General features: G+C 43.8%; 1 protein-coding gene across 2 annotated transcripts in view; it reads right to left on the minus strand.

The window, feature by feature from the left end:
• The window catches only part of LOC147698067 (interleukin-18 receptor accessory protein-like), a 349,579-nt gene that overhangs the window by 28,767 nt on the left and 295,428 nt on the right, over nucleotides 1–25,384 (minus strand). For both annotated transcript variants that reach the window (XM_086934737.1, XM_086934736.1), the window contains exons 8-9: nucleotides 24,686–24,840; nucleotides 24,173–24,316 (exon numbers count right to left, since the gene is read on the minus strand). In XM_086934737.1, coding sequence (XP_086790863.1) covers nucleotides 24,173–24,316; nucleotides 24,686–24,840 — 299 coding nt within the window. The remainder of the gene's footprint in view (nucleotides 1–24,172; nucleotides 24,317–24,685; nucleotides 24,841–25,384) is intronic.

The following is a 25,384-nucleotide window of genomic DNA, read 5'->3' on the forward strand; positions in this document are numbered from 1 at the left end:
CCCCCCCAGCGCCTTGAGACCCTTACGGGTGTGTGGTAGCACTTAACAAACCCCTTGATTGATTGATTGACTACATTTGTCTAATTCAGTTTGGGATTTTTATTTTTTGGTGTTTTGACTATATTACTCTTTGGGTGCTACATGAATACTTTCCACAATATGCTAAGTTGAGCCTATATACTATGTCCCAGAGCTAGAAGGGGGTTCAGCTTAGGTTAACATAGTTACTTTGAAGTTCACCCTAACAAGAAGAGTTATTATTTCATGAGGTGGGCAGTCACCCACCCAAAATAATAATTAGGGGTGGTTGGAATGTTTTATTCTGCCGGCAGAATTGGCGGAATTTGGCAACTCCACGTTACTCTTGTAATGCAGAGTTCTGGCCCAAGTCCTCCAATCGGCATGTGGCCGAATTATTCCCATGAGCATACAGAAATACAAGCAAGATTTGGTGTACACTGATGCCATTTTCTAACACGGGCGGTCGCAGTCTGAGGGCTGCTTCTCAAGTAGATTTGCTGCAGCTTTAATAGATTTTCTACTTGAGCGGCATCAGAAGCTTCTCGAATGGTTGCACACTCTATCGTGCCACATGGTTCTGTTCACGCTAATTTTTCAGCGCTGTTCGCTCTACTGGGCTATTGTGGTGGTGTTGGACTTTACAGGCGATCACAGTTTTTAATGTATTTTTTAAAGTGTGTTTTTTGTACTGTTAAAAATGACGGAATTGATATGATTTATACCCAGTGCTTACTACATTCATTTCTTGTGGGTTTGAGATCAGGGCCTGTTAGAGCCTGTTTTGGTCCATTTGTTGCCATCTTAGTGTCCCTCTACGTGGATACATTTTGCAGACGGAAACGTGCTAGCAGCTGATGCTCCTTCACGTAGTATGTGCCTGCCACCAAGATTTAAATGTGGCGATGTACAGACGCACCACTGGCAAGCTGAAGGCGCGCCTAAAGCAAGCCCATCTGCGCCTGTCTACGCCCGAATGGGGCCAGGGGTGCTCTCAGTTTGGTTTGACTACAGTTGAGCACAGGTTTAGCTACATGAAGCAGGCCCTTTTGAATGTTGAGGATAAGGTGAAGTGTTTGGTAGTGGAAATGTTAGATCCTGGGATGGTGGGGCGATGGCATTGCACTTCTGTTATACCTCCAGGAATCTCTGGGAAGAGCACACAGGGGAGGGACTTCAAGGACAGCGGAGCCCTTATGCTGTGCATTAGAGAATTCCCTCTCCCTTAAAAAACACAGCTTGGATATTAGTGAGATGATAGGTACTGCACACATAGAATGTCTGTTCATCACCGAGACTTGGACCAAGGAGGACTCTGGCCCGGACTTTGCTGTTGCCTCACCATCAGATATGTAGTGGTGAGTCTGGAAATAAGAGCATGGAGGGTGGGAGACATTGCCATTATCTGTATGGAGCTGCATGATAGACCGCTATTGATGGCTTCGAGGAGGGACAGTTCAAAATTAAAACTAAGCAGGCAGTGATCTTGGCAGGACTGTTGACCTACAGTCTGCCTAGTCCCTAAAAGCAAATTATGTCAAACTGGCACCAAGTACTAGAGCCCTTTATCTCTTGTGATAACCTCACCATTCTAGGAGATTTTAACTTGCGCTTGGAGGATGAAGTGACTGGGACACCAGGGTTTTCACGGGTCTCATGCTTAGTTTTGGCTTGAGTCAATGGGCTAATATCCTGATTCGCAAAGCCAGACCCTCATTATATGGGATTTTTTTTAATCAAGAAATCCTTACGATAGGCGACTGCTTGCCGTTAAGTTGGTCAGACCAGAGTTTCATATTGTTTAAGGTACACAAGTCACGGGTGGTGGAAAGCATGCGGAGTTCAGCCAAGAGCAGCAGAAACTGGGATAAAATTGTGGCTGTTTAGTTTGCAGATGCCCTGGAAAAATTTAATGAGAAGGACCTCATCAGCTCAGGCTTGCCAGAGACTTTCAATGGTATAGAGACAAAATATCGACTCCAAAATATCGACTGGACATAATATCGAGTTTTAAATATAGACTGGACAAAATATCGACTGGACATAATATCGACTACAAAAATATCGTTTTTCAGGTAAGTGAAGTAATATCGACTGTATAAAATATAGATAGCAAAAATATCGATTTTTTAATAATATATAATATTTTATAGTGTATTTTTATGTAATAATATGTGTGAATAGTGTGTATTAATGTTATAAAATATTTTATTACATGAATTTTGTTTTTATAATAATTGCGTAATGTAATTCTGTAGCGGGTTGTGGGTTTATAGGGGAATAGGGTGGGAAGTACTTTAATAATAATTAATTAATTAATATATGTTTGTTAATATTTTTATTTAATAATTAATTGATAATTAATTAATATTAATTAGTTAATTAATTAATATAATTTTGAACATATTTTGTATTAGTAAATAATTGTTAATTAATTAATTGTAATTAGTTAATTACATTAATTAGAGTACATTTTTTATATATATAATTTTGTGTTATTTTTAAGTAATTAATTTGGAAAAAATAATATTAATTATTAAAATAATTACAGCTAATGTTCTAATATATTTACTTTATTGTTATTGTTAATTAATAATTAATTGGTAATTAAATAATATTGATAAATTTTGGGTAAAGGAGCATTTTTAGGGTTCAGGGTCAGTTTTCAGTTCATGGGTAAAGGGGTATTTTTAGGGTTCAGGGTCAGTTTTCAGTTCATGGGTAAAGGGGTATTTTTAGGGTTCAGGGTCAGTTTTCAGTTCATGGGTAAAGGGGTATTTTTAGGGTTCAGGGTCAGTTTTCAGTTCATGGGTAAAGGGGTATTTTTAGGGTTCAGGGTCAGTTTTCAGTTCATGGGTAAAGGGGTATTTTCAGGGTTCAGGGTCAGTTTTCAGTTCATGGGTAAAGGGGTATTTTTAGGGTTCAGGGTCAGTTTTCAGTTCATGGGTAAAGGGGTATTTTTAGCGTTCAGGGTCAGTTTTCAGTTTTTGGGTAAAGGGGTATTTTTAGGGTTCAGGGTCAGTTTTGGGTTTTTGGGTAAAGGGGTATTTTTAGGGTTCAGGGTCAACAAATAAGATTTAAAAAAATTATTTTTATTATTTTCATTTATTATTTAATTATTATAATTTAATTTAAGTCGTTTTAAGTATATTTTAGTAAATAAAATTTAATATTAATTTAATTTAACACTGTTTTTAATAAAGTCGATATTTTTTACATCTATATTTTTGTTAACGATATTTTGTACTCGATATTTTTGTACTTACCTGTTTGTAGATACAAACTCGATATTTTGACTGTCGATATTTTGTCCACGATATTTTGGCAAGTCGATATTTTGTCCCTCGATATTATTTCAGTGATCCACTTTCAATAAATGGATCAGGTCGGCGCCCGATCTCTGTGTTGCTCGCTCCAGTCAAGATCCTGGAGAAGAATATTAACCAGGAATTAGCTCAGCATCTCTTAGATCAAGAACTGCGGGACCCTTCTCAAAATGGGTTCTAGAGGAATCACAGCACCAAATCACCACTTAAAGTAACTGCTGATTCCAATCGCATGGCAAGTAAACAAGGTAGGTGCAGCTATCCTGGTGTTGCTGGACCTGTCCCCAGCCTTTGACACGATAATTCCATCTCTGTTGGTGCAAAGACTGTGGCAGTCTGGGATAAAGGATGTGGCTCTTAAATTACTGGTGTCCTTTCTATGGGTTAGGAAGCAGATGGTTAGCTGTGGGGATTTTAGAGTGGAACCTTTTCAGCTCCCCTGCGGGGTCCCTTTGGGGTTCTCCATAAGCCCTACCTTACTTAATTTGTATGTTACCCCTCTGGCGAAACTGGTGCGTTTCTTCGGATTCTAGGTGTCATCCTAAGCATAAGACACCCAGATCATCGTTTCCATCTCAGATGACTGAGAAGAGGTGACTGACAAGTTTAGGGCTTGTATGTTGCAGATCAGCAGGTGGATGAGGGAGAACTGGCTCAAAACAAACAGGGAGAAAACTGCGATCGCGACATTCAGAATGATAGCTCTATTTGGACCATCCACTGGTGGCCAGAAATTTGTGGTACGCTACCCGTTCCGGTGGCTGCAGCCAATAACCTGGGTATGATTTTTTACAATATCTTGACCTTTGACACCCAGATTAATTGAACAGTGAGCTCCTGCTTGTGGATTATTAAGATTTTGAACAAAAATACTGCCTTTTCTCCCGAAAGAGCTTAGGGTATCAGTGGTCGTTACACTTATCACCTCTTGCCTAGATGACTTCAATGCTCTTTATCTAAATACCAGCATGTGTTCACTCAACAAACTCCAAATCACTCAAAACGCTGCTCCACATTTGGTCCTGGGATTACCAAACTCTCCACTGTCAGGGAAGGATTAAGATCCCTTCACTGGTTGCCAATAAAGAAGCAGGTATATATTAAAGCTTTTTGCCGGGCTCATAAAGCTCTCCATTGTCAGGGGTCGTTTTATCTCAGGATGACCTTTAATTGGTATGTCCCAGTGAGGCCTCTGAGATCAGCAGGATGACGTAAGGTGGTAGTTGCTAGATGCAAGAAAGCCAGGTGGGGGAGCAGGCTTTCACAGTGGTGGCTGCGAGGCTGTGTTACTCCATCCTAATTCCGCATAGTAAAGCTCAGTGAGAGCTGTCCACCCCTAATAATAATCCACTTTCTTATTACATTGCTGTATCAGCATTTGGAGGGACACCTACCAGTGGGCAGACGCTGGTTCTCTTGCTCCTGGGCTCCTGGGCTCCTGACGCTGTAGTCTCGCCGCCGCCGCTTTCCACCTTGCGGCTGGAGACTACAGCTCCCAGGGTGCTTTGCGCCCACTTCCTACTTCCGGTTTCCGGCCACAGCGCGCCCGGAGGCGCTACTTGTACTGGACGCTCCCTCGGTGGAGCGGGGGCTGTACCAGCATTTGGAGGGACACCTACCAGTGGGCAGACGCTGGTTCTCTTGCTCCTGGGCTCCTGGGCTCCTGACGCTGTAGTCTCGCCGCCGCCGCTTTCCACCTTGCGGCTGGAGACTACAGCTCCCAGGGTGCTTTGCGCCCACTTCCTACTTCCGGTTTCTGGCCACAGCGCGCCCGGAGGCGCTACTTGTACTGGACACTCCCTCCGCGTCGCGGGACGCGCGCGGGTCTGCGCCGGGCTAAGCCCGGGCAAAGGGCGGGCCCTCTGTGGCCCTCAGAAGCACGAGGAGGACGGGACGGGCCACCGCTCCTGGCTCCAGCTTTGGACAAGGTACAGTCAAGCTCCTCTTCTTCCATCCCTATTGCCTTGAACTGCTGATAGCTATCATCAGGATAACTGTATACAGTCACTCAACTTCAATGTCCATCTGGGAAGAGCTGAATGCCCTCTGTGGCACACACTACATCCCGGATGCTCTATCCCCCCCCATAGTGTCTCGAGACACTGCTCAAACTACCTGCTCCCCCCAGGCTTCCCTCGTTACCACCCTCCCTCCACTTACTAATTGCAGCCCCACAGTACCCGGACCCAGTACAGCCTCATCACCTGTGGACAAGGCTGAGTCTCGATCCCCCCTACAATCGTCTCTTCTGGCCCAAATCGAGCGACTGCTTGTTACTGCTCTCTCTCCACTGGTTGCTAAAATACATGATTTGGGAGATAGACTGTGCAGGATTGAACAAACGGTATCACAGTCATACCCACCGACTAGAATCACTGTTACTCCCATACGCTCTTCCCCCACTAATACCCACAAAAGGCCTACAGACAATGCTCCCAGGATTTTACAAACATGTGACTCCCCTGTTACACCACCGACTCAAAGTGATCACAATATCACCCGTATTCACGAGCATGTCCCACAAAGAGCTCCTGTGATCGCGCTAGATAGAAGACACTGCATCGATTTACCCCCCGTAGCAGCCCCATATGTCACCATTCTCTCTGGGGTCCCTGCTCTCCGACCAGGAAAACGTGAACTGCATCGGGACCTTTTGAACAAAGCCATTTATTGGCTCCAAAACAATAGACCATTACCTTCCCTGCTAGACGGTGGGATACAGAGCGTCAGAAGGGTGGGGTGGCTTGGTCATCTGCCCAAAAATGTTCCGGGGGACTTGATTCTGGTTAGGTTTAAGGACAGGAATACTGCCCCCTACTTGCGTTCTATCCAGCCAAAACTTGGTGATGGCTCCATTCGTATCTGGGACCTCCATGACTTTTATCCTGGTCCTCGAGCACCGAATCACAATAACAGCGGGTGAAAAAGGGGGATTCTGTGTATTGGGGTTTTTATTTTTTTATTTATAACTGCTTACATGCCAAACTATTTTTAGTTGGGTCTTATCTCATTTTTCTTTTAACCAGGCAATGTTATGTTGAGTTATTTTTTACCTGTATGTATTTTATTGTGTTGCTTTTATGGCCAAACGCCGAATAAAGCTTATTTGAACTGAACTGCTACAAAATCCCAAATGTGTTAGTTTAGCAGCCCACATTGTAGACCAGCCTAGCATGCCTGCTCGCCTACTAGTATTGTTGACTTGGCTTGACTTCACCTTTCTCTCTCATCCATGCCCAGCAAGACAAAGCCAACCTCTTTACAGCTACACATTCCTTGCTGTCTTCCATGGCACCTATCAGTGTACCTTAGGAAGATGCAGGATAGCCGCCAGAATATGATGCTTGATGAAATGTTAATAACTGGTAATGATGGATTGGGTGCAGCATATTATCAAACAGGAAACGCAGACAAGTAGGCTGCATCCCTTTCATAGGCATGGGTCAGAGAAAGCAGGTGGGACAGCTTTTACTAGGCATTGTGAAGTTGAAGGACATTTGAGAAAATCTGACTACTACCTGTAGCTCAGATTTTCCAGCTTTTCTACAAATATGCATGAATAGTTAAACATGCACACACCCTTGTGACCTTTTTATTGTATAAACTTTGGTTTGTGTACTGTTTATCCCATTATTTCTCTTTCCTCATAGCAATGAAGCCTAAAAGGCATAACTGAGAGAATTAAAAAGAGAAACACTCACAAAAATTTAAGATATTCTTCAAATCCCTTCCCAAGGAACTAGTCTTAAAACTACTTAATGTAAATACAGTTGTGATGGGTTTTCACTGAATTGTGTGAGATATTTTTACTTCAATGTGTAACACTGGGAATACAGTGAGTGTTTTGTCCTAATAAATGCACTATGTCTTGTGTTTGTTGTCTGTGTCTATGGTGTCCATGGTGCAATGTGGTGTCTTCGAGAGTAGTGGATTCCACTATTTAGTTGGAAAAGCTCAGAAGGGCTAGGACTGAACTGGTATCAACATGGTCCTTGTGGGTGCTATCACATTTAGATTGCTTCAATAAACACACTTACATTTACTTCTTTACTTGAGCGCTGCTCATTTTAACACTAGTTAACTGGAATCTGTAACCTGAAGCATGTAACATGAAGTGTTTCGAGCCTACTTGAACCCAAAGAACTCAAGATGTAACAAGGTTGGAAAGAGAAATGAGATGCGGGAAAATCACAACCCAACTGTGCCATGCGTCATATGGCCGTCCTAGAAACCGCTGCACAGTTGAAGAGATATGTTAGGACAAGCTGTTCTGTTTCATCTGGACCAGCTATGAAAGAATTTGTGGTGTGTGCTGCATTTTGCAGTTTTGTTTTCTGACTGAGGTCATGGGCAGTTTGGGGACCAAAAGGAGCCCTGGCAAAAATTCTCAAACCAGCTCCCCGCATTGCTGGTCACCTCGCTCTATCTGTCCCTTTTTATCCATTCTCCTCCGTCTTTCTTTTCCTTCTCTGGTCGCTTTCTCTCTACCTTCCCTCTCCCTCTCCATTCTTCTAATTCTCTCTCTCTCTCTCTCTCTCTCTTTCTCTCTCTCTCTCTCTCTCTCTCACTCTCTGTCTGGAAACTTCCCCGAATCTGCTGCAATTATCCTCTGGGTGCTGGAAAAAGTGACAGAGTCAACAGCAGCAGCCCTAATATTTCAAATCCGACCTCCAAGGGCTCCAACCAACCAGTAAAATGCCCAGTGGAATAAAAGGACTGTCCAGCCCTGCTAATGCCTTGGTACAGTGTATACTGACACTGGCAGAGTTTTGCTTTCCACATTCTCCCTGCTCTTAGACCTTCAGTGTGGTGTGACTGGGTAAAGACCTCGTTAGTTGGGAGCCAGAGGCCTGGTGGCGTAACTTAATTCAACCAAGTGTTTTACAAGTTTCTGATGGAGACCTGTTGGTCAAGTGTGATTCAGCCAGGAGATTGCAAAGTGCTGTAAACACTTTCGCTGCTAGGCCTTTTCCTCCTAGAATGCTAAGCCCTTTTTTGGCTATTTGGGGTAGTTTGTGCTTAGGCCTGTATAAATTTTTTTCAAATAAGATATCCATGCCAACTTTGCGTCCTTTTTACCAACATCCTAGGGATTTCAAAAGTACCCAGGGTATGTGGATTCCCCTGGAGGGAACTGAGAAAAGAGCCAAAATATAGCAAAACGTTGTTTTTTGTGTGTGGGAAAATAGGAAAAAAGTGCTCCAGGAAAAAGCTTCATTTATTTCTCCTAAAAATGGCATCAATAAGAGGTTTGCTGTGCTAAACACACCATTTTCCTGGCTTTCATGCACCTGCAGAGCTGAATCAAAAAAACTATTTTTAACCCCAGTCTTAGCATATTTCAATGAGGTAGGTCGTTGTTCCTCATTTGTTGTGCTTTCAAACTACTTCCAGTTTGTGGTGGAAACCAGTGTTAAGCGCATAGGTGATCTCAGAAAGGTATAGATGTCTGTAAAATAGACATTCTAAATTCAGCAAAATGTTGTTTGTGTAAATCCCTCAAAGATTTCCCAAAGTAACTAACTGTTGAAATAAAAGAAAATATTGAAAGTGAGTAACTAAACAGCCATTTTCGACCAAGTTTTCATTTGTAACTTCTTGTCACAGTGGCTGGATTACAAAAGCAATGTACCATTATTTCCACTAGACCCTTCTAGTTGTGGGATATATAGGGTTTGGGATCTCCAAGACCCAAGGTTCCCAGAGCCAACCACTGAACTGCAACTTATAATGGTTTATCATTGTGTACCAGGTTTAGAGCAATTCATATGGTAAAATATAAAGAGTGAAAATAGGTATCTCTGAAATAGACACCAGATGCAGATTTTATGAGCAGTGGTTATTTGTCAAACAATCAATAAATCAAGATTCTTACAAAGCGCTGCTAATCACGCGCTAGAGTCTCAAGGTGCTAGGGTGGGGTGTCCTGCAGTTTTAATCAAAGAGCCAGATCTTGCTGTCCTTCCTGAATTGAGGCAGTGATGGTGATTGCCTGAGATGTAGATGTAGAGAGTTCCAAGTCTTCGCAGTGAGGTAGGAGAAGGATCTTCCCCCAGCTGAGGTCTTGCAGATCCTTCAAATAGTGGCTAGAGCCAGTTGGGCACAGCAGAGATGCCAGGGGTGTGTAGACGGGAAGGCAGTGGTTGAGGTATGCAGGTCTGGTGTTAAGGAGGGCTTTGTAGCAATGCCTAAGGAGCTTGAAGGTGATTCATTTGTTCATGGGGAGAAATTGAAAGTTTCTCAGGTGACCCGAGATGTGGCTGCAGCGGGGGATGTTCAGGAAAAGTCTGGCAGAGGTGTTCTGGATGCTCTGCAATTTCTTTTGTAGATTTTGGGTGGTGCCGGACTAGAGTGTGTTGCTGCCGGCATAGAGTGTGTTGCTGCTGTCAAGCTTGCTGCTGATGAGTACCTGCCTGACCATTCTCCTCGACTTGGTGGGGGTCTACTTGAAGATCTTCCAAACCAGGAAGAGCGTGTGGAAGCAGGAGGGTGAGGCAAGGATGATTTGGTGGTTCATTGAGAGTGAGGAGGCGATGATGATGTCCAGGTTGCATGCGTGGGTGGTGGTTGGGGGGGATTACGAGCACTGCGGGCCATCAGGAGTCATTCCAGGCAAAGGGATTGAGGATTTCGGTTTTGTCAGAGTTAAGTTTGAGGCAGCTGTCCTTCATCAAGGCGGCTACTGCCTTTATCTTGTTGTGGAAGTTGCTCTTGGCAGCTGTAAGTACATCGGCGAGGGAGAGAATCAACTGGGTGTCATCGGCACAGGAGACAATGTTGAGTCTGTGGTTTCTGACGATGGGTGCAATGCGAGGCCATGTAGATGTTGAAGAAGGTGTGGGTCAGAGAGGAAACCTGAGGGACTCCACCGCTGATCCCTATATGTTCTGAGGAGAACAGTGGGAGCCTGACTCTCTGGCTTTGGCCGGTGAGGAAGGAGAGGATACACTCTAAGGCTTGCCGCAGATGAGATTGTGCATGTGTGGGTACCCATACTACCATGTTATTCAGAGGGCATTTATCAAAATGTCTTCTTTCATACACTTTCCCTTGCATTTGGAAGACACAAATGCAGAGAAATACAATTGGTAATGACACGTGTTCTACTATACTGTATTTCCAAATATCTCCTGATACAAATGGAACCTCACTTGTTTCAATAGGCCTGCGACAGGCAAGGGCCCTAAACACGACATCGAAACATCACATTTTTTCCACTGAACACTGATCCTTTTTTTCAATGTGGATAGGTGTGGATGTTGGGCCCTGGCTCTGCAGGCACCTAGGGAAACCTAGCAAACTTCCACATTTTGTAAAACTAGACACATAGGAAAATCCGGAGTGGGGCAACTTATTCGGCTCCTACCAGGTCTTCTTACCCAGAAACCTGTGCAAACATCAAACTTTGACTAAAAACACCCATTTTCCTCACACTTCTGTGAGGAAATCATCAGGAATCTGTGTGGAGTCACACATTTCCTACCACTTAGAGTCAGGAAGCAGGGAATACATCTGTATAGCTAGTAGCAGCACCTCCCTGAAAATTGGCTTTGAGTTTGTACCCACTTGGGAGAAAGGGAGAAAAGTCAGATCTCTCACTCACTTCACCATGTGAATAACATAAGGTTAGGAAGATGACATGGCAGCACCAAATTAGGTGGTGACCCACCATTTGCAGGTAGCTACCCCCTTATTAAGTTCCTGTGCAATCTCAGAGAGCTGTGAAGGAGTCTACAAAGGTCACATCTGAATTAATGCACCCCTGCCAGGAGTCTGATGACCCCTGTCATGTATTTTAGGCTTCTGTGGACATTCTCTAGAGGTGGTTGCTTTAGTTCCCTAGCTTCCACTGAGGACCAGTAAAGGGTAGACTACTGACCATGAAGGAGGGAATTCACTGGAGTTCTGTGGACTGGATCTTTTGTGAGGACCCTAGGTTTGGGCACTACAGGCTCCTGCTAAACACCCAGTAACTCTGCAAAAGGGTGAAGACCCAAATTGCTATGGAATTTAAGGTAGGATTTACCATGAAGAACCTTGGGGGGGCAGCCTAGTATCAAGAAGGACTAAGGTCAGGAGACTAGTAGTAGTAGTATAAAGCTTTATTCGAGTTGCATACTCATAAAAGCACAACATACATTTTAAAACATCACAATTGATAATTAGATTACATTCATTCAAAAACATTTTATAAGACAGTTGTGCAAGCTTAACCAATATTAAAATTAGCACACTATTTAAAACAGTAATCAAATCTGATTTGTAAGAAGGGCTCTCCGCCTAATGGACCAGGCCCACCCTAGATATTTAGCTATACCCATAACAATAGGCTCTTCAGTGGTGGTGCAGATAATTCTCTTTGCCTCGACAGCACTAGTTGTCCCGAGGTTCTTGCAAACTGGAGCTAACCAGACCCTTCTTGGAGTGGCGTAGGCATCACAAGCAAATAGGAAGTGACCCACACTTTCATTGGCTGCACCACATGCTGGGCAGCACAAGGTATTCAGACTCCTCCACCTGCCTGTTAAATGTCTCAGGGGGAGGGAGCCGGATCTTAACTGGAAAAACAACTTCCTGTCCGTGGGGACAGTTATGCTGTCCCAATACTGTTCTAACACGGGACACATTTTAATTTCCAGAAAACGACCACCCATTGAATAGGATTTTGCTCCCCTCCAGAGCCTACCATCTATCCATTCCCAATATAGAGTTTTAAGGGTATTTTTGCTTGGGAAAACTTCCCCCGCAGCGGTATCCCAAAGGTTGGAAAGACCCATTTCGCCTAGCATGACCCTTACATTTTTCAGCCATGATATTTTATGAAAGATGTAAATTTTAATTATTGCCAGAAACCCGTCCTCATAATGCTTAATCTCGGGAGTAGACCAGAGTCGTCTCCAATATAGGATAGGACGCAATCGAGCTCGATCGCTAACAGTTCTTCTCCCAAGGTCAAGGCTGAGCGGGATTAATGGGGTACTCTGGGGGAGTCCCGTAATTCCCCTAAGAAACCTGTTCTCTACTATCTGTAGGGAAGCAAGCTTTTCAAAACCCCACAGTTCTGCCCCATAAAGGGCCGACCCTATTGCCTTAGCGTCGTATACAGCAAGGACAGGTTTTATGGGCTTTGTTTTTGATCTTTTGTGCTCCACCCGTAGAGCCCCCGAAATTTGCTGGTGTTTCAAAACCGCTTTTTCTATGTGGTGGGACCAGCCCTGGCTAGTTGCTATTTGTACTCCTAGATAGGTAAACTCCCTAACTACCTCAAGCTCTATGTTATTCATGTGTATCCTAGGGCGAGGTTTACATCCTCGGGAGAAAGCCATCAGCTTGGTCTTGCCTACGTTAACTTTGAGACCATGCTCCAGGCAGAACTCATCAAAAATATCCAAGGCACGCTGTAACCCAGCGGGGGTCTTAGACATTATTAACGTATCGTCGGCGAACATCAGGATCGGAACCCTGAGGCCCGCTAACGAAGGAGCATCCACACTGGCATCCAGCATCCTACCAACTATCCCATTAATATATAATGTAAAAAGCAAGGGTGCCATTGCACAACCTTGGCGAACCCCTCGTTCTACTGGAAAGTCGATAGTAGATTGGCCATTCGACCCCCACTGTACTTTGGCAAAATTGCTCTCGTGTAGCCTCATAATTAAGGTGAGCAATTCTGCTGGAATACCTATCTTCTTTAAAACTGCCCAGAGCTTACTTCTTGGAACTAAGTCAAAGGCAGCCCGCAAGTCGACAAAAGCGACATACAGGCTGCCCTTGCGAAGAAGTACCGTCCCCCACCGCAACATAGTAAAACGAAGCACCTGGTCGACGGTGCTAGTGGCCCTCCTGAAGCCTGCCTGGAAAGGGGAAAGGGAATTATTCTCATCCACTCATTCCATAAGTTTGTTTACCACCATCTTCCCGATCACTTTTTGGATAGTGGCAATCAAACTTATTTGCCTATAATTTGCCGGAAGGGATCGATCTCCTTTTTAATAGATCGGTATAATAATAGCTCCCTTCCATTGATCTGGGACTAGCGCACCTTTTGCGATGGCATTCCCCAATAGGAACACATACCTGACCCACCTATTTTTATCGTTTTTAAAAACATCCGAGGGTATCCCATCTAAACCAGGGGCCCTACCCACTTGTGCTAAACATATTGCTAGTTCAACTTCTTTGGCGGAAAACAGATTGTCTTTGGGAAATACAGCTGGAATTGCTTCCCCCGCCCCCATCTCCTTTGTCTCTGCATATTGAGGCCTAAAATAGTTCACCCAAGCAGACTCTGCAACATTATTATCTGGTTTGTTTGGGATACCACCTCTACCCCACTTCACTAACTTCCAGAAGAGCCTGGAATCCTTGGCTCCAGAGGCCTCCTTTAAATCATCCCAATACTTCTCATCCCACATTTTTTTTGCCAGGGAGATGCTTAAATTGTATTGCTTCCTTGCTACTTTAATTGCAGCCCTATCCCTGTTTTTAATGGCATTACCCAGGGTTAATCTAGCTACCCTACACTGTTGATTGAACCATCTAGCTGGTTTAGGGGGTGCTGAACGTTTTCCCTTACTTGCTCTCATGAAATGGGGTTTTAGAAGAGCAAAGAGATTGTTATGGATATCAGTAATTGGCCTGGATCCTGGGCCTATAGAAGTTGCTAATTCCATAGAGGCAAGAGCATTATCCACCTCAGAACCAATGAAATCCATAGATGCTGCATTCTCCAAGACACATGGCCATTTCAATCTGCGCATATCATTTGCCATGTCCGGGAGCAAACCGTCGCTTGCCTGGGAATTGGAATGGGCAGAGTTCCACCATGTGTGAGTCACACAGAGGGGGTTGTGATCACTTTCTATCCTGCCCTTGATTTCCATGTCACAAACCCCCTGCCAGAGATTAAGACTACATATAACGTAATCTATCCTACTTCTATTGTGACCATTATCAAATGTACACACACCCTCCTTATCTCCCTTTGTTCTCCCATTCAGGGCTCTCATCCCGTGTTCCAAACACATAGCATTTAGGAGAAGTATATCCTTCGTCCAGCGTTTGACGGGGGCTAGGTTTAAAGAAGGGACTCCCCATAGATTATCTTCCTCCTGCCCCAAGGGGTCTTCAGTACTATCTAGGGGTTCAAAAGTCCTATTCAAATCCCCAGCTATTATTACTCGATTTCCAAGCCTCTAGAGTAGGGGAACTCCCGGTGTTGGTGCCTCTAGCATAGATGTTATACAAATCTATCACACCCCACTTTACTGAGGAAATTCGCAGCATTAAAATATCTCTGCAACCCAAATCCCACATTTTCATAGTAGCATACAAGCTCTGCCTAATCCAAACTGTGAGGCCTCCCATGGGTCTACCCCTGGGACCTCTACTTGCTGGGATTGAGAAATTTAAATAACCTGGAAGATAGATAGGGTCACAAGCCCATGTCTCCTGTAGAATACACAATTCAAACCCATTAATAAAATCGATCCATGATTGTGACATCAACTTGCTCCCCAGTCCTGCAATATTCCAAGATATGAAATTCCCTACAACAGGTCCATCCCCGCATACTGTTCTTATGGAGGTGGATATAGGGGGGTTCACAGGGCTACCATCATGCTTTCCCCAATTTTGGTCATTACCCATAGTGTTTTGCTCCACTCCTAGAGAGTCAGTGGTATATAATGCATGCAGTTCCCCACTCCCCAGATTTTGCACTAACTCCCCAATAGGTGCCTCCTCAAGGACAATCTTTTCACCAACATTTAGTTCAATTAACACAACATTAATATTTGATTCAGGGACGTCCAGGTTCCAACATGAGTTCCAACAAAATGTACCTCCCCAGCTATTCCAATAGTCAAAATTTGGTCAGCAACCCCAACCCAAACATTGCATACCTTCCAAAGAGTTATAATTTGGGCCATTGCCATGGGTTTGCCATTGCAAGAGAGTAATGGATGGGGCAACCCCTACCAACGAAAAATTATTAGAGCAGCTTGAGTTCCTAGGCAAACCTACTTGAACACAGGTTTGCCTTGGGTAAAAAAACATAAGGTCCACAATGCCAATTCCGCCACTGCTTGTACCCCAGCCCTGCCTCGTTATCCAGCCAGCCACCCTGGGATCTTGAAAATTGATAACAATACAATCCCCCCCCAAGTTTTTGGGAGTATGACCAATCCAGTCAATCCTCCTTACCCCTATTATCAACCCATCCACTTCCCCCGGTAGTGGTCTGTTTACCCTTAACCAGTGCATTACCTTGTTTTTAAGCATCTGGAAGGTTTCTCTTTGACCAACCAAAAGAGGTGGCACGTTGGTAAGGACCGCGACGTAGGGATAGGAATCGGGGGTAAGATTTATAGGGGGTATCTTTTGAGGAGGCTTCATAGGAAGGAGTAATGGTTGTGTAATAGCTGGAACAATGGGACGAGATATAGGGATATTTAATGTTGGCTTAGAATTAGTGGGTGCAATATTACTTAACCTGGAATCATTATTGCCCACTGCTCCAACATTATAGTGGGGTTTAGGAATACTTGGCAGAGGCTGAGGGTTGTTAGGGACAGAAGTAGTACCTTGCGGACATTCTTTATTCTTGCCCTTGGGCAATGGGTCTGGGACCTTAGTTGCTTTTTTCCCTGTACTAGTGCCCGGACAGGCTAACACTACAGGGTTAGTCAATTGACTTGGACCTTTTTTCTGGGACCCATTTGTAGTTCTGCCTGCCGGGGATTTTATTTCAATAATAGGCAGATTTCTTTCCTTTCCATTGGTTTCCTGAAACTTGCTACTCTCATTTAACCTAGGTTGTGATTTGATTAACAATTTCGTAGAGAAAAAATTGTCAAAGGTGGCCTGCTCAAAATGATCCAGACGAGTAATTATCTTATTGACTTGATCCTCTAGGTGCCAAAAGAGACCTTAATAGCTTTTCCAGCTCAGGTATCAGTGGATGTGTCGAGGGAGCGTTCACAACCAGCCCCTTCCCCAGGGAGTCATTAGTGGTAAGGCTTGAACTCGCTACAAGAACAGTTCCCCCCTCATTTAATGGGTCACCACTTTCACTAACCCCACTATGCTCCTTTTGGGTGGACAGGAGGTTTTTTGCAACTTTCCTAACTTTAGTTGGGGGTTTAGAGGAATGACATTTCCTTGGAGCAGTACTCCTCTTTCTTTTCGCGCATGGTTTTACGTTGAGCGCTCTAGTGGACACACTAGTTTCAGCTATACAGATTGGAAAATCAATAGGCTGTACAGATGGGGTTATAGACAAAGTGGAGATCTCCGATCCCAAATTCAGACCGCCCTCGGTCTCCAGTATTAGAGGAGATACATTAAGTACATCAGACACAACGGGCAAGGTTGTGGACGACAGAGGGCTGACTAATGCCGGGAAGACTTGCGGTAAACGTTTGTCCGCGGAATTCTTAAGAAGCTCGATAGACAGCCTACGCTCGGCACGTTTCTCAGCTAGAGAAATTTCCTTATCAATATCTTGGGTAACACGGTCTAAAAATTTGTCTAAAGGACCAAGGATGGTTAATCCATCCTCTGCCTGGGAGGAGACCAGGCTAGTGCTAGTGCTATTGTGTGTTACAGACATTATTTACAGCCCCCCTCAACAACACAATAAGTACGTTATCACAATATGACACAGATCAAAATAAATAGGTATGGTCCACAATACTAACGAAGACGATTACTTAACCATAAACGTCAATGAGGTGGCCCAGCCCGGCCTCCTTCGGCCCCTGACGGCCACAGACGGCCCGCCCTTTGCCCGGGCGCTACTGCGTGCTCCCGCGTTGCGGTGAGCGTTGTTACAGTTATAGGGAGGGTTGTTCACTGGGGGCGGGGCTTGCAGGGAGAGCGGGCCAGGTGTAGACTATTGGCCGGGCAGGGACTCCTGGTACTTGGAGTCCCTGCAGTCACTCGCAGCCCTGCAGCTCTTCCCCGTTGCTCCCAAACAACAGCGCCCAGGACACAGACCAGTCTCTCCCAGCAGTCCTCACCCGCGAAGCGGGACCCACGCAGCGGGTCCTGCGAGGAGTGGCGTTTCAGGCAGCAACAAAGTTCCAGGGCAGGAATCCACAGGCAAAGTCCTTGCTGGCTAAAGGGCAGTCCAGACAAACAGAGCGTCCCACCAGAGCGGGAAAGAGGTAGGATTTTAAAAGGTCCGTTCACTGGGGGCGGGGCTTGCAGGGAGAGCGGGCCAGGTGTAGACTATTGGCCGGGCAGGGACTCCTGGTACTTGGAGTCCCTGCAGTCACTCGCAGCCCTGCAGCTCTTCCCCTTTGCTCCCAAACAACAGCGCCCAGGACACAGACCAGTCTCTCCCAGCAGTCCTCACCCGCGAAGCGGGACCCGCGCAGCGGGTCCTGCGAGGAGTGGCGTTTCAGGCAGCAACAAAGTTCCAGGGCAGGAATCCACAGGCATAGTCCTTGCTGGCTAAAGGGCAGTCCAGACAAACAGAGCGTCCCACCAGAGCGGGAAAGAGGTAGGATTTTAAAAGGTCCGTTCACTGGGGGCGGGGCTTGCAGGGAGAGCGGGCCAGGTGTAGACTATTGGCCGGGCAGGGACTCTTGGTACTTGGAGTCCCTGCAGTCGCTCGCAGCCCTGCAGCTCTTCCCCGTTGCTCCCAAACAACAGCGCCAAGGACACAGACCAGTCTCTCCCAGCAGTCCTCACCCGCGAAGAGGGACCCGCGCAGCGGGTCCTGCGAGGAGTGGCGTTTCAGGCAGCAACAAAGTTCCAGGGCAGGAATCCACAGGCAAAGTCCTTGCTGGCTAAAGGGCAGTCCAGACAAACAGAGCGTCCCACCAGAGCGGGAAAGAGGTAGGATTTTAAAAGGTCCATTCACTGGGGGCGGGGCTTGCAGGGAGAGCGGGCCAGGTGTAGACTATTGGCCGGGCAGGGACTCCTGGTACTTGGAGTCCCTGCAGTCGCTCGCAGCCCTGCAGCTCTTCCCCTTTGCTCCCAAACAACAGCGCCCAGGAAACAGACCAGTCTCTCCCAGCAGTCCTCACCCGCGAAGCGGGACCCGCGCAGCGGGTCCTGCGAGGAGTGGCGTTTCAGGCAGCAACAAAGTTCCAGGGCAGGAATCCACAGGCAAAGTCCTTGCTGGCTAAAGGGCAGTCCAGACAAACAGAGCGTCCCAGGGCTATACAGAAGGGAACATTCCAACTCTTACTGCTGAGCTGCTTCTATGGCGGAGGAAACAGCAGGTTTGGAGCCTGTGGAAGGCATTAGGAGTTGCTCAATGACATTCTGGGGTCTGAAGCCCCTGAAGCATACTGTGGTGGTTCAAGATAGCCATCACAAGAGCAAAATGCAACTAACCCAACTGTAATTGGCCCACAATATTATGCATGGATTTAAAACCATTGTCGGGGTGCCTGGAAGACAGGGTCACCGTCACAGCCCCAGGAACATCCCAAGTAGCATCAGTTGTCCTCCTTTGGATGCCCATTTATTGTTATTTCCCAGGGGGACAATCAATAAACCCACACTATTTAAAAATTATTAATCCATTTTAGAAGTGGGGAACTTTTTGCGACTATGTGATGGTCCCCACAATCTGTGGGAAGCAAAAAGAGTTGTTGTCTTCTTCACAGGGAACAAACAGGCCTGCTATATGTGATCCTGTGAGGAGGGGGACCACTCAACTTAGAAGCACCCCTGGCACCCACCACCTTGATCCATGACATAAGGATCCAAGTGGACCGGTGGGGACAGAAAAACACTTGTCTCCACTGCCTAGCACTGAAAACAAATGACAGATAGCCAGAGGAGCCAACCTGACGGTGTTGCCAAGGGGCCCAATGCATGGTCAAGAGGAGTTTGCAGGTACCAACGAATGAATCACCAGCACCAGAGAGTTATTGTACCCCATGGGTCATGGATATAAATATCTCACAGTTGCATCAAATTGAAGGGAAGAAAGCAGATTTGGGCAAAGAAGTGCCCCATAAGGCTATGTGGGTTGAAAACTAGTATATTTCTGTTGTTGTCTCCACACAGGGATCACCCATCTTGGATACTGATTGTTTGGATGGCCATCCTGAGCATCAGGGGACCCCCAGAAGCTCCCTTGCACAAAGAGATAGTACACCTCATAAGTCTCCCAGGAGGGATAAACTACAACCCTGCAAGATGTTGGGCTCCCTTTCTTTCCACTCCTTGGGTTGAGCATTTGAGAATGCCTTGTGGGTATTTGAATTTGTTTGTTCAGAGTCTTGAGTTGTTCTTATTCAATCAGGCATGGTATTTAGAAATGTTCCTTCTGTTATCGATCCATTGTGAAAAGCAATGCCATAGCTAGTTGGAATGGCTCGTTTTTAATGAATGGTAAATGTTATTCCTGCATAGTAAAATAGTGGGATTTAGGTTTTTATTGCATTTATACTGCCAAAGACTTTAGGATTGATTATAGCATTGTGAACATCCTGACAGACCCCATAGGTCTGACCTTTTAGTAATTCTTATATATGGCCCTGTTGTTGTTTCAGGGGACAGGGGCTGCTGGTGCACAATGGCTATAGGCACCTCATAACCAACTGGTCTCCATTTGATTTAGGCAGTTAGTCATCCCTAGTTAGTTTGTAAGGTGCGTTTCGGAGGGGTTCTAGTTGGTATTGTCACCTTCCATGTTTAAATATTTGTAATTTTGTGCATAGTATATAGTTTCACATATGCTAAATTACTAGCACTCACTGGACAATGGTTTGTTAAGTGTGTTGTGCACTGTTGAGTTTTGATTTTAGCCTACAGTGCTTCCCTGAGTCAGTCCTGAACTACTCTGTCTTTCAACCCTGAGAGGTAAGGGCTAACATGGGTACTTAATAAACATTTCTAGGGTCCATGGTATTGAGCCCCAACGGCACGAGATGAAAGACCCCGCTAACACAGCTGGGGACCATTAAGCTCTGAATAACCTAAAATCCGCCAAACTACATTTCACACATGGCCTATAGAATCATGGCAGGAGGGAAAGAGGAGAACATGCCATTATTAAAAAGAATAACATTACAGGCAGCCCCTTTAGAGTAGATTACAAAGGTAAAGTTGAGAGTTGCAGAATCAATGAGTTGTGGTGCAAAATGGGCCACCCTGTCTGATAACAGAAAATGAATATGGACAAATATTAATTAATTGACAGTAAGTAATGATTAACAGCTTTATTAGCTCATAAGATTTTATTTAAGGGTCTAGAGCTACGTTCCTTTACATAAAGCACACAGACACTAATGCTTCCGTTTATAACTAGAGAGGCATTGGTCCACCCAGGTCTAATCCTGATCAGTGCTGCACCATTTTTCCACCCTACAAACTGGAATAGCAGAACTTGGACAGGTGGGCAGCTGGTAAAACCTACATTAGACAGTCACTGAGGCAAGTGGAATCCCCAATTTTCCTTCTCCGTTTTTGTGCTTGAACTACATTTCCGAAGGAGGTGGTGATCCAGGAATTTCTCATAGTAAACCGATAATTCTTAGGAATACCTTCTGTAGGATATACAAGGCCTCCATGACAAAAAGGAATCCAGATGGGTATTTCCTTGTTCTAGAGAAGCGAATCCCAAGGGCTATTGGGCCCCGGTTGTAGGGATAACTCAAGCTGTCTGTCGCCCAAAGGAAATGATGGAAGACTGAATTTTCCACTCTGCCTGCTGCAAATGCAAGTCTCAATGCTGACAGGCAGCCCATTGTTATTCTTCACCCTGCCTGCTTAGGTTAATAAACTTTGGAATGCCATCATTACATTCGTACATGGTGGGTGTTGGGCAGGGTGATGACAGATGCACGGGTGCATCCACCAATGTCTAAATTGACTCTTAATCACTTTAACTCTTTGAGTTCCTAATAGTCCAAAACACCAACCCAAGCCCTAAGCCTCTGTGGTGAGACCAGCATTTGAATTTTGCTATTATGTTATACAAGACTTTGTATTTTGTAACTCCAGAATATATTTGTTAAATTGTTATTTTGTTATTTTTGTTATTTGTTAATTGTTATTTATTAAGCACGTTATCACCGACAGGTCTCTAAGCGCTGTCAAGGGTCCAACCTTCGCAAGAGGGGGTTTAGATTGGGCCCCAAGCCTCCGCAAAAAATGACTGTTTTTAATTTCTTCATGAGCGGGAGAAGGGTATGTTCCTTGCGTATATTCTCCGGCTGGTTGTTCCAAATGTGGGGCATGGATGAGGAGAATGCTCTTCCTCCTTCCTGTACTATAGCATGCATTACTATAGCATGCATTTCAGCTTGGTCATTATTGTACTTTGCTAGAGATGCGCGTTATTTTGCATTGTGCAACAATTTACAATATAAATATCAATATTGCTGTATATTTAAATACAAGCAAATTCGAAATATTTGGACAGTAAATCATTATATAAAAGTAGCTGTATATTAAAATACTATAAATAAATATTCTGGTGCAATATAATTATTTAACTCTCATTTTCATTAAGAACATTGAAACGTTTACACTTGATATTTGTTTCACCATGTTCTATACTTAATATAAAGGAATTAACAATATATAACCACATTTTCCGACCGATTCTAAGAGGAACTCATGTGTAGGTTATTGGGCTATTTTATGCAGGAGCTGACTTTCTGCAATTCAAAAGATATTACTTTGTTTTCTTATATCGTCAGAGACATAATAGAAGGACTGTCTTTTGCAATATAGAAGATAAACTAACATTAGTCTTGTTGAATAATAAGGGTGGCAATTTGTGCGTTAGAATGTGCCATTTCAGGTGAGCATGGTATGTGGAAGGTGGGGCGCTCAGGGAGCAGAGGAGCCATGCAAAGTCTTCCTTGGCCTGCAGTTTGTTTCTTCAATACAAAAATATGCATTTTGCGTATCCCGAATACTAGGCCCCAAACCTCACCCTCAACTATTCTGGAGAACTGCAAACCTGAGGTGATTATTGACAAATATGGCTTCAGACTTCCTTGTCACTGGAATTGTTAATATTCATGTTCCAAAATGAGACCTCTGTCTTCTCGTGTTTATTGGCATACAAGTCACATTTTATCTTCAAACCCTGAGCAGCAAATGCATGAATATCAATTTACTTTCCAAAATTCTGAGCAAGAAGTCCTAATCGGGGAAAGAACAGAACTAGATCAGGTGGAAAACGTGCACCATAGAACTTTTGTGTGGAAGTGTTCTGTAACTTGGAAGTTAACAAAAAGTGAGTTATATCTTACTGGATACAGAATTCATACCTCAGGAGTTCTCATTGTGTTAATGTAAACTTTCTCAACGCTTCTCAAAGATGCCGCCACCTCACATGATTAATCACTCTCTTGAGATCAATAGGAAATATTCCAAGAAACCCTATGTATTTTTAGCCGCGCCAAATCGGATGCACCTGCTAGCATGCAAATGTGTTTCACAAGAACTCTCCCAGGCACCAAAAAGGTTTTAAGCACATGTAGGACTGTTAGAAAAAACATACTATGGCAGGATGACAAAATGCTCTAGTCAATATTTGCCTTTAAATTTGACAGTATTTCCCAACATAGGCTGTGGAATTCCTCCTCTGTTCTACAAAAGGAACTCATGTCCCTTCTACCCAGGATTTTAGTGCCTCTCAATAATATTTTATTGAAGATGCTCTCCAGAACAGATAACATGATCAATAATTGACATATGAAAGAACACACCGCCAATCTGGGAAAGCCACTTTCCCAGGCAGGTTTCAGCCCTTGGTACATTAATGAAAAATATATGGGAGCTACTACTCTCAAATGTATTGAGAAACGCGATCTGATTGAGGGTATAATACAGAAAGGGGTGCATCAACGTTCCATAAAAACAAGCAATCATGTTACCAGAATCTGTGACCAACCAAACTGAGTTATAACCTATATCAGAGTTTCTATTATTATCAGTGACTCTTCATTTCATGTCTAAGCAAGATATGTTTTCTACGCTTTCCACTTTATAGTATTTAATTTCATAACACTGCTGCAAAGAGAACCATCTATTCTTCAAAATATCTACTAACCTTTCCTCTGCTAACCTTAATGGCAGAACCACTACCTAATCCATTCTCCAGGTTGCTTCTCTATATTTTTACATCTAGACATTTCCTACCCTACCCCACTAAACTCTTTCTTCCACTCTGGATGTAAAACCAAGCATTGACTTCCCTGACAGGTAATCACTGCATGTTACTAAGAAGGGTATACCCGATTACTGTCTCTGGGACCTGGGTGTATAGCTGTACCTGCTTGATTGTCTGACTTGGTTTATGTTTATGTTTTCTCAAATGTGTTCCTATTATTTGTTTGGTTTTAAATGAACGTGTACTGGGACCCCTTCTCAATGTACAGGTAATCACTGCAGGCAGCCATCTTTACTCTCATACTTTAACTTGTGTTAAACAGCAAAAAGTGCTAAGCTTTGTGCAAAGATAAGATTTCAATATCCACCCACCACGAACAACACATTTGCAGACTGGTTTTCCTGCAACATCATTATTTGTCTTAAATTGACATTGCATACAATTAGGAGTTTTTTTAAAAGTATTCTGCAACAACTTTGATGTGTCATGTTTTTTGAGAAAGTACACCACTTTACATTTATAATGTTTTTGGGATGCGATGGGATATAATGTGATATGATTGGTGTTGTATTTTGTGATGTGGTAGCTGTTGTGATACGTGATGTACTTGGTGTTATATTGTATTTTGTGTTTTGGGTGCATTGTGTGTGTTGTGGTGCATTATTTATGTTATGAGGACATACTAGACACTGTGAAAAAACATGTACATTAAGGATGCTGTGTTTTTTACCTCCAACTGTTTCATCCGTTGAGATGTAATTTCGAAATAACAGTATTATTTCAATCCAATACACATAGATCAATCCAGATGCTATGAATGCTGCCAGTAAAAGAGCAATTGTAATACACAATATGTAGGTAAGGATGACTCTGTCTGTTGGAAGAAAACACCAAAACATATTTAACATTGGTCAACTTTTTTGATAAATATACACTGCCCATTGTGTTTGAGATATTTCAGCTTTGGACACAAACAAACTTGAATAAGCCATGTTGGTGGCATTCTTAAATCTTTATTCACTTTCCTGCATCAAAGGCTATCTGCTCATTTTATTTATATTTTTGTCACAGTTAGACCTAGCCGTAATCATTTTAATTGGATTAAAACACATTTTTCCTGATCCAGATGTATTGCTCTTGAACAACCATTCTTTACATGCACAATATTAAAAAACAATTTTTACTGGGGAACCTATATATTTATTGTACTCATTGAAAGCACCATTAAAAAAAAAAAGTATACCTATGCTCTTTTTCACAAGCTTGACTGTTGCAGACGAATTCCCCACTGAATTCCGAGCAGAGCAAATAAATGTATCTTGTAGGTCATTTTCAGTAACTTTCTCCAATTTTGCCTTGTGTACATATTCGTTTCCATAAAGTTTCCTGTCATCAATCCTAAAAGTAGAAAAAAAATCATCTTCATTAAAATTAGGTAATAAAGAGGTTCACATAATTCACAATAAAAATCAATTGTTATAGAATCCATTTCAAGGTTAATTTCAAAGTCCTTCAGCACAGTCATTTCCAGGACACAGGACCATGCAGGCGTAAAGTATGAGTAGGGGTTCTGGTTTTCAGTTAAAACCGTTTGTAACCGATAAACCACCATCAAAAGTAATATCTGTTTTTCAGTAGAAACTGGAAAACCTCCACTTTGAATGCTTTGTTCGTCTCTAAGCACATTTCTATGATGGATGCCCCGCTATGCTCAATGCTATGACACCAAATATGCTCTGACGATCACCCACAAGCTCAATGGACAGTTATGATTTACTTCTGCTCCAATTTTGGGAACATGGCTCACATGATATGGCTTCAGATCATTTTTCATTGCATGTTACTGTGCACTGTTTAGCAGGCTTGCAGCTGAACTCTGAGCAGGGCAGTGTCTCCATCCAGGCCAAGCAGCATCTCCATGAATCTATCTTCCTTCATTGGG

This window comes from Lissotriton vulgaris, chromosome 8 (assembly GCF_964263255.1).
Source record: "Lissotriton vulgaris chromosome 8, aLisVul1.2, whole genome shotgun sequence".
Taxonomy (NCBI): domain Eukaryota; kingdom Metazoa; phylum Chordata; class Amphibia; order Caudata; family Salamandridae; genus Lissotriton; species Lissotriton vulgaris.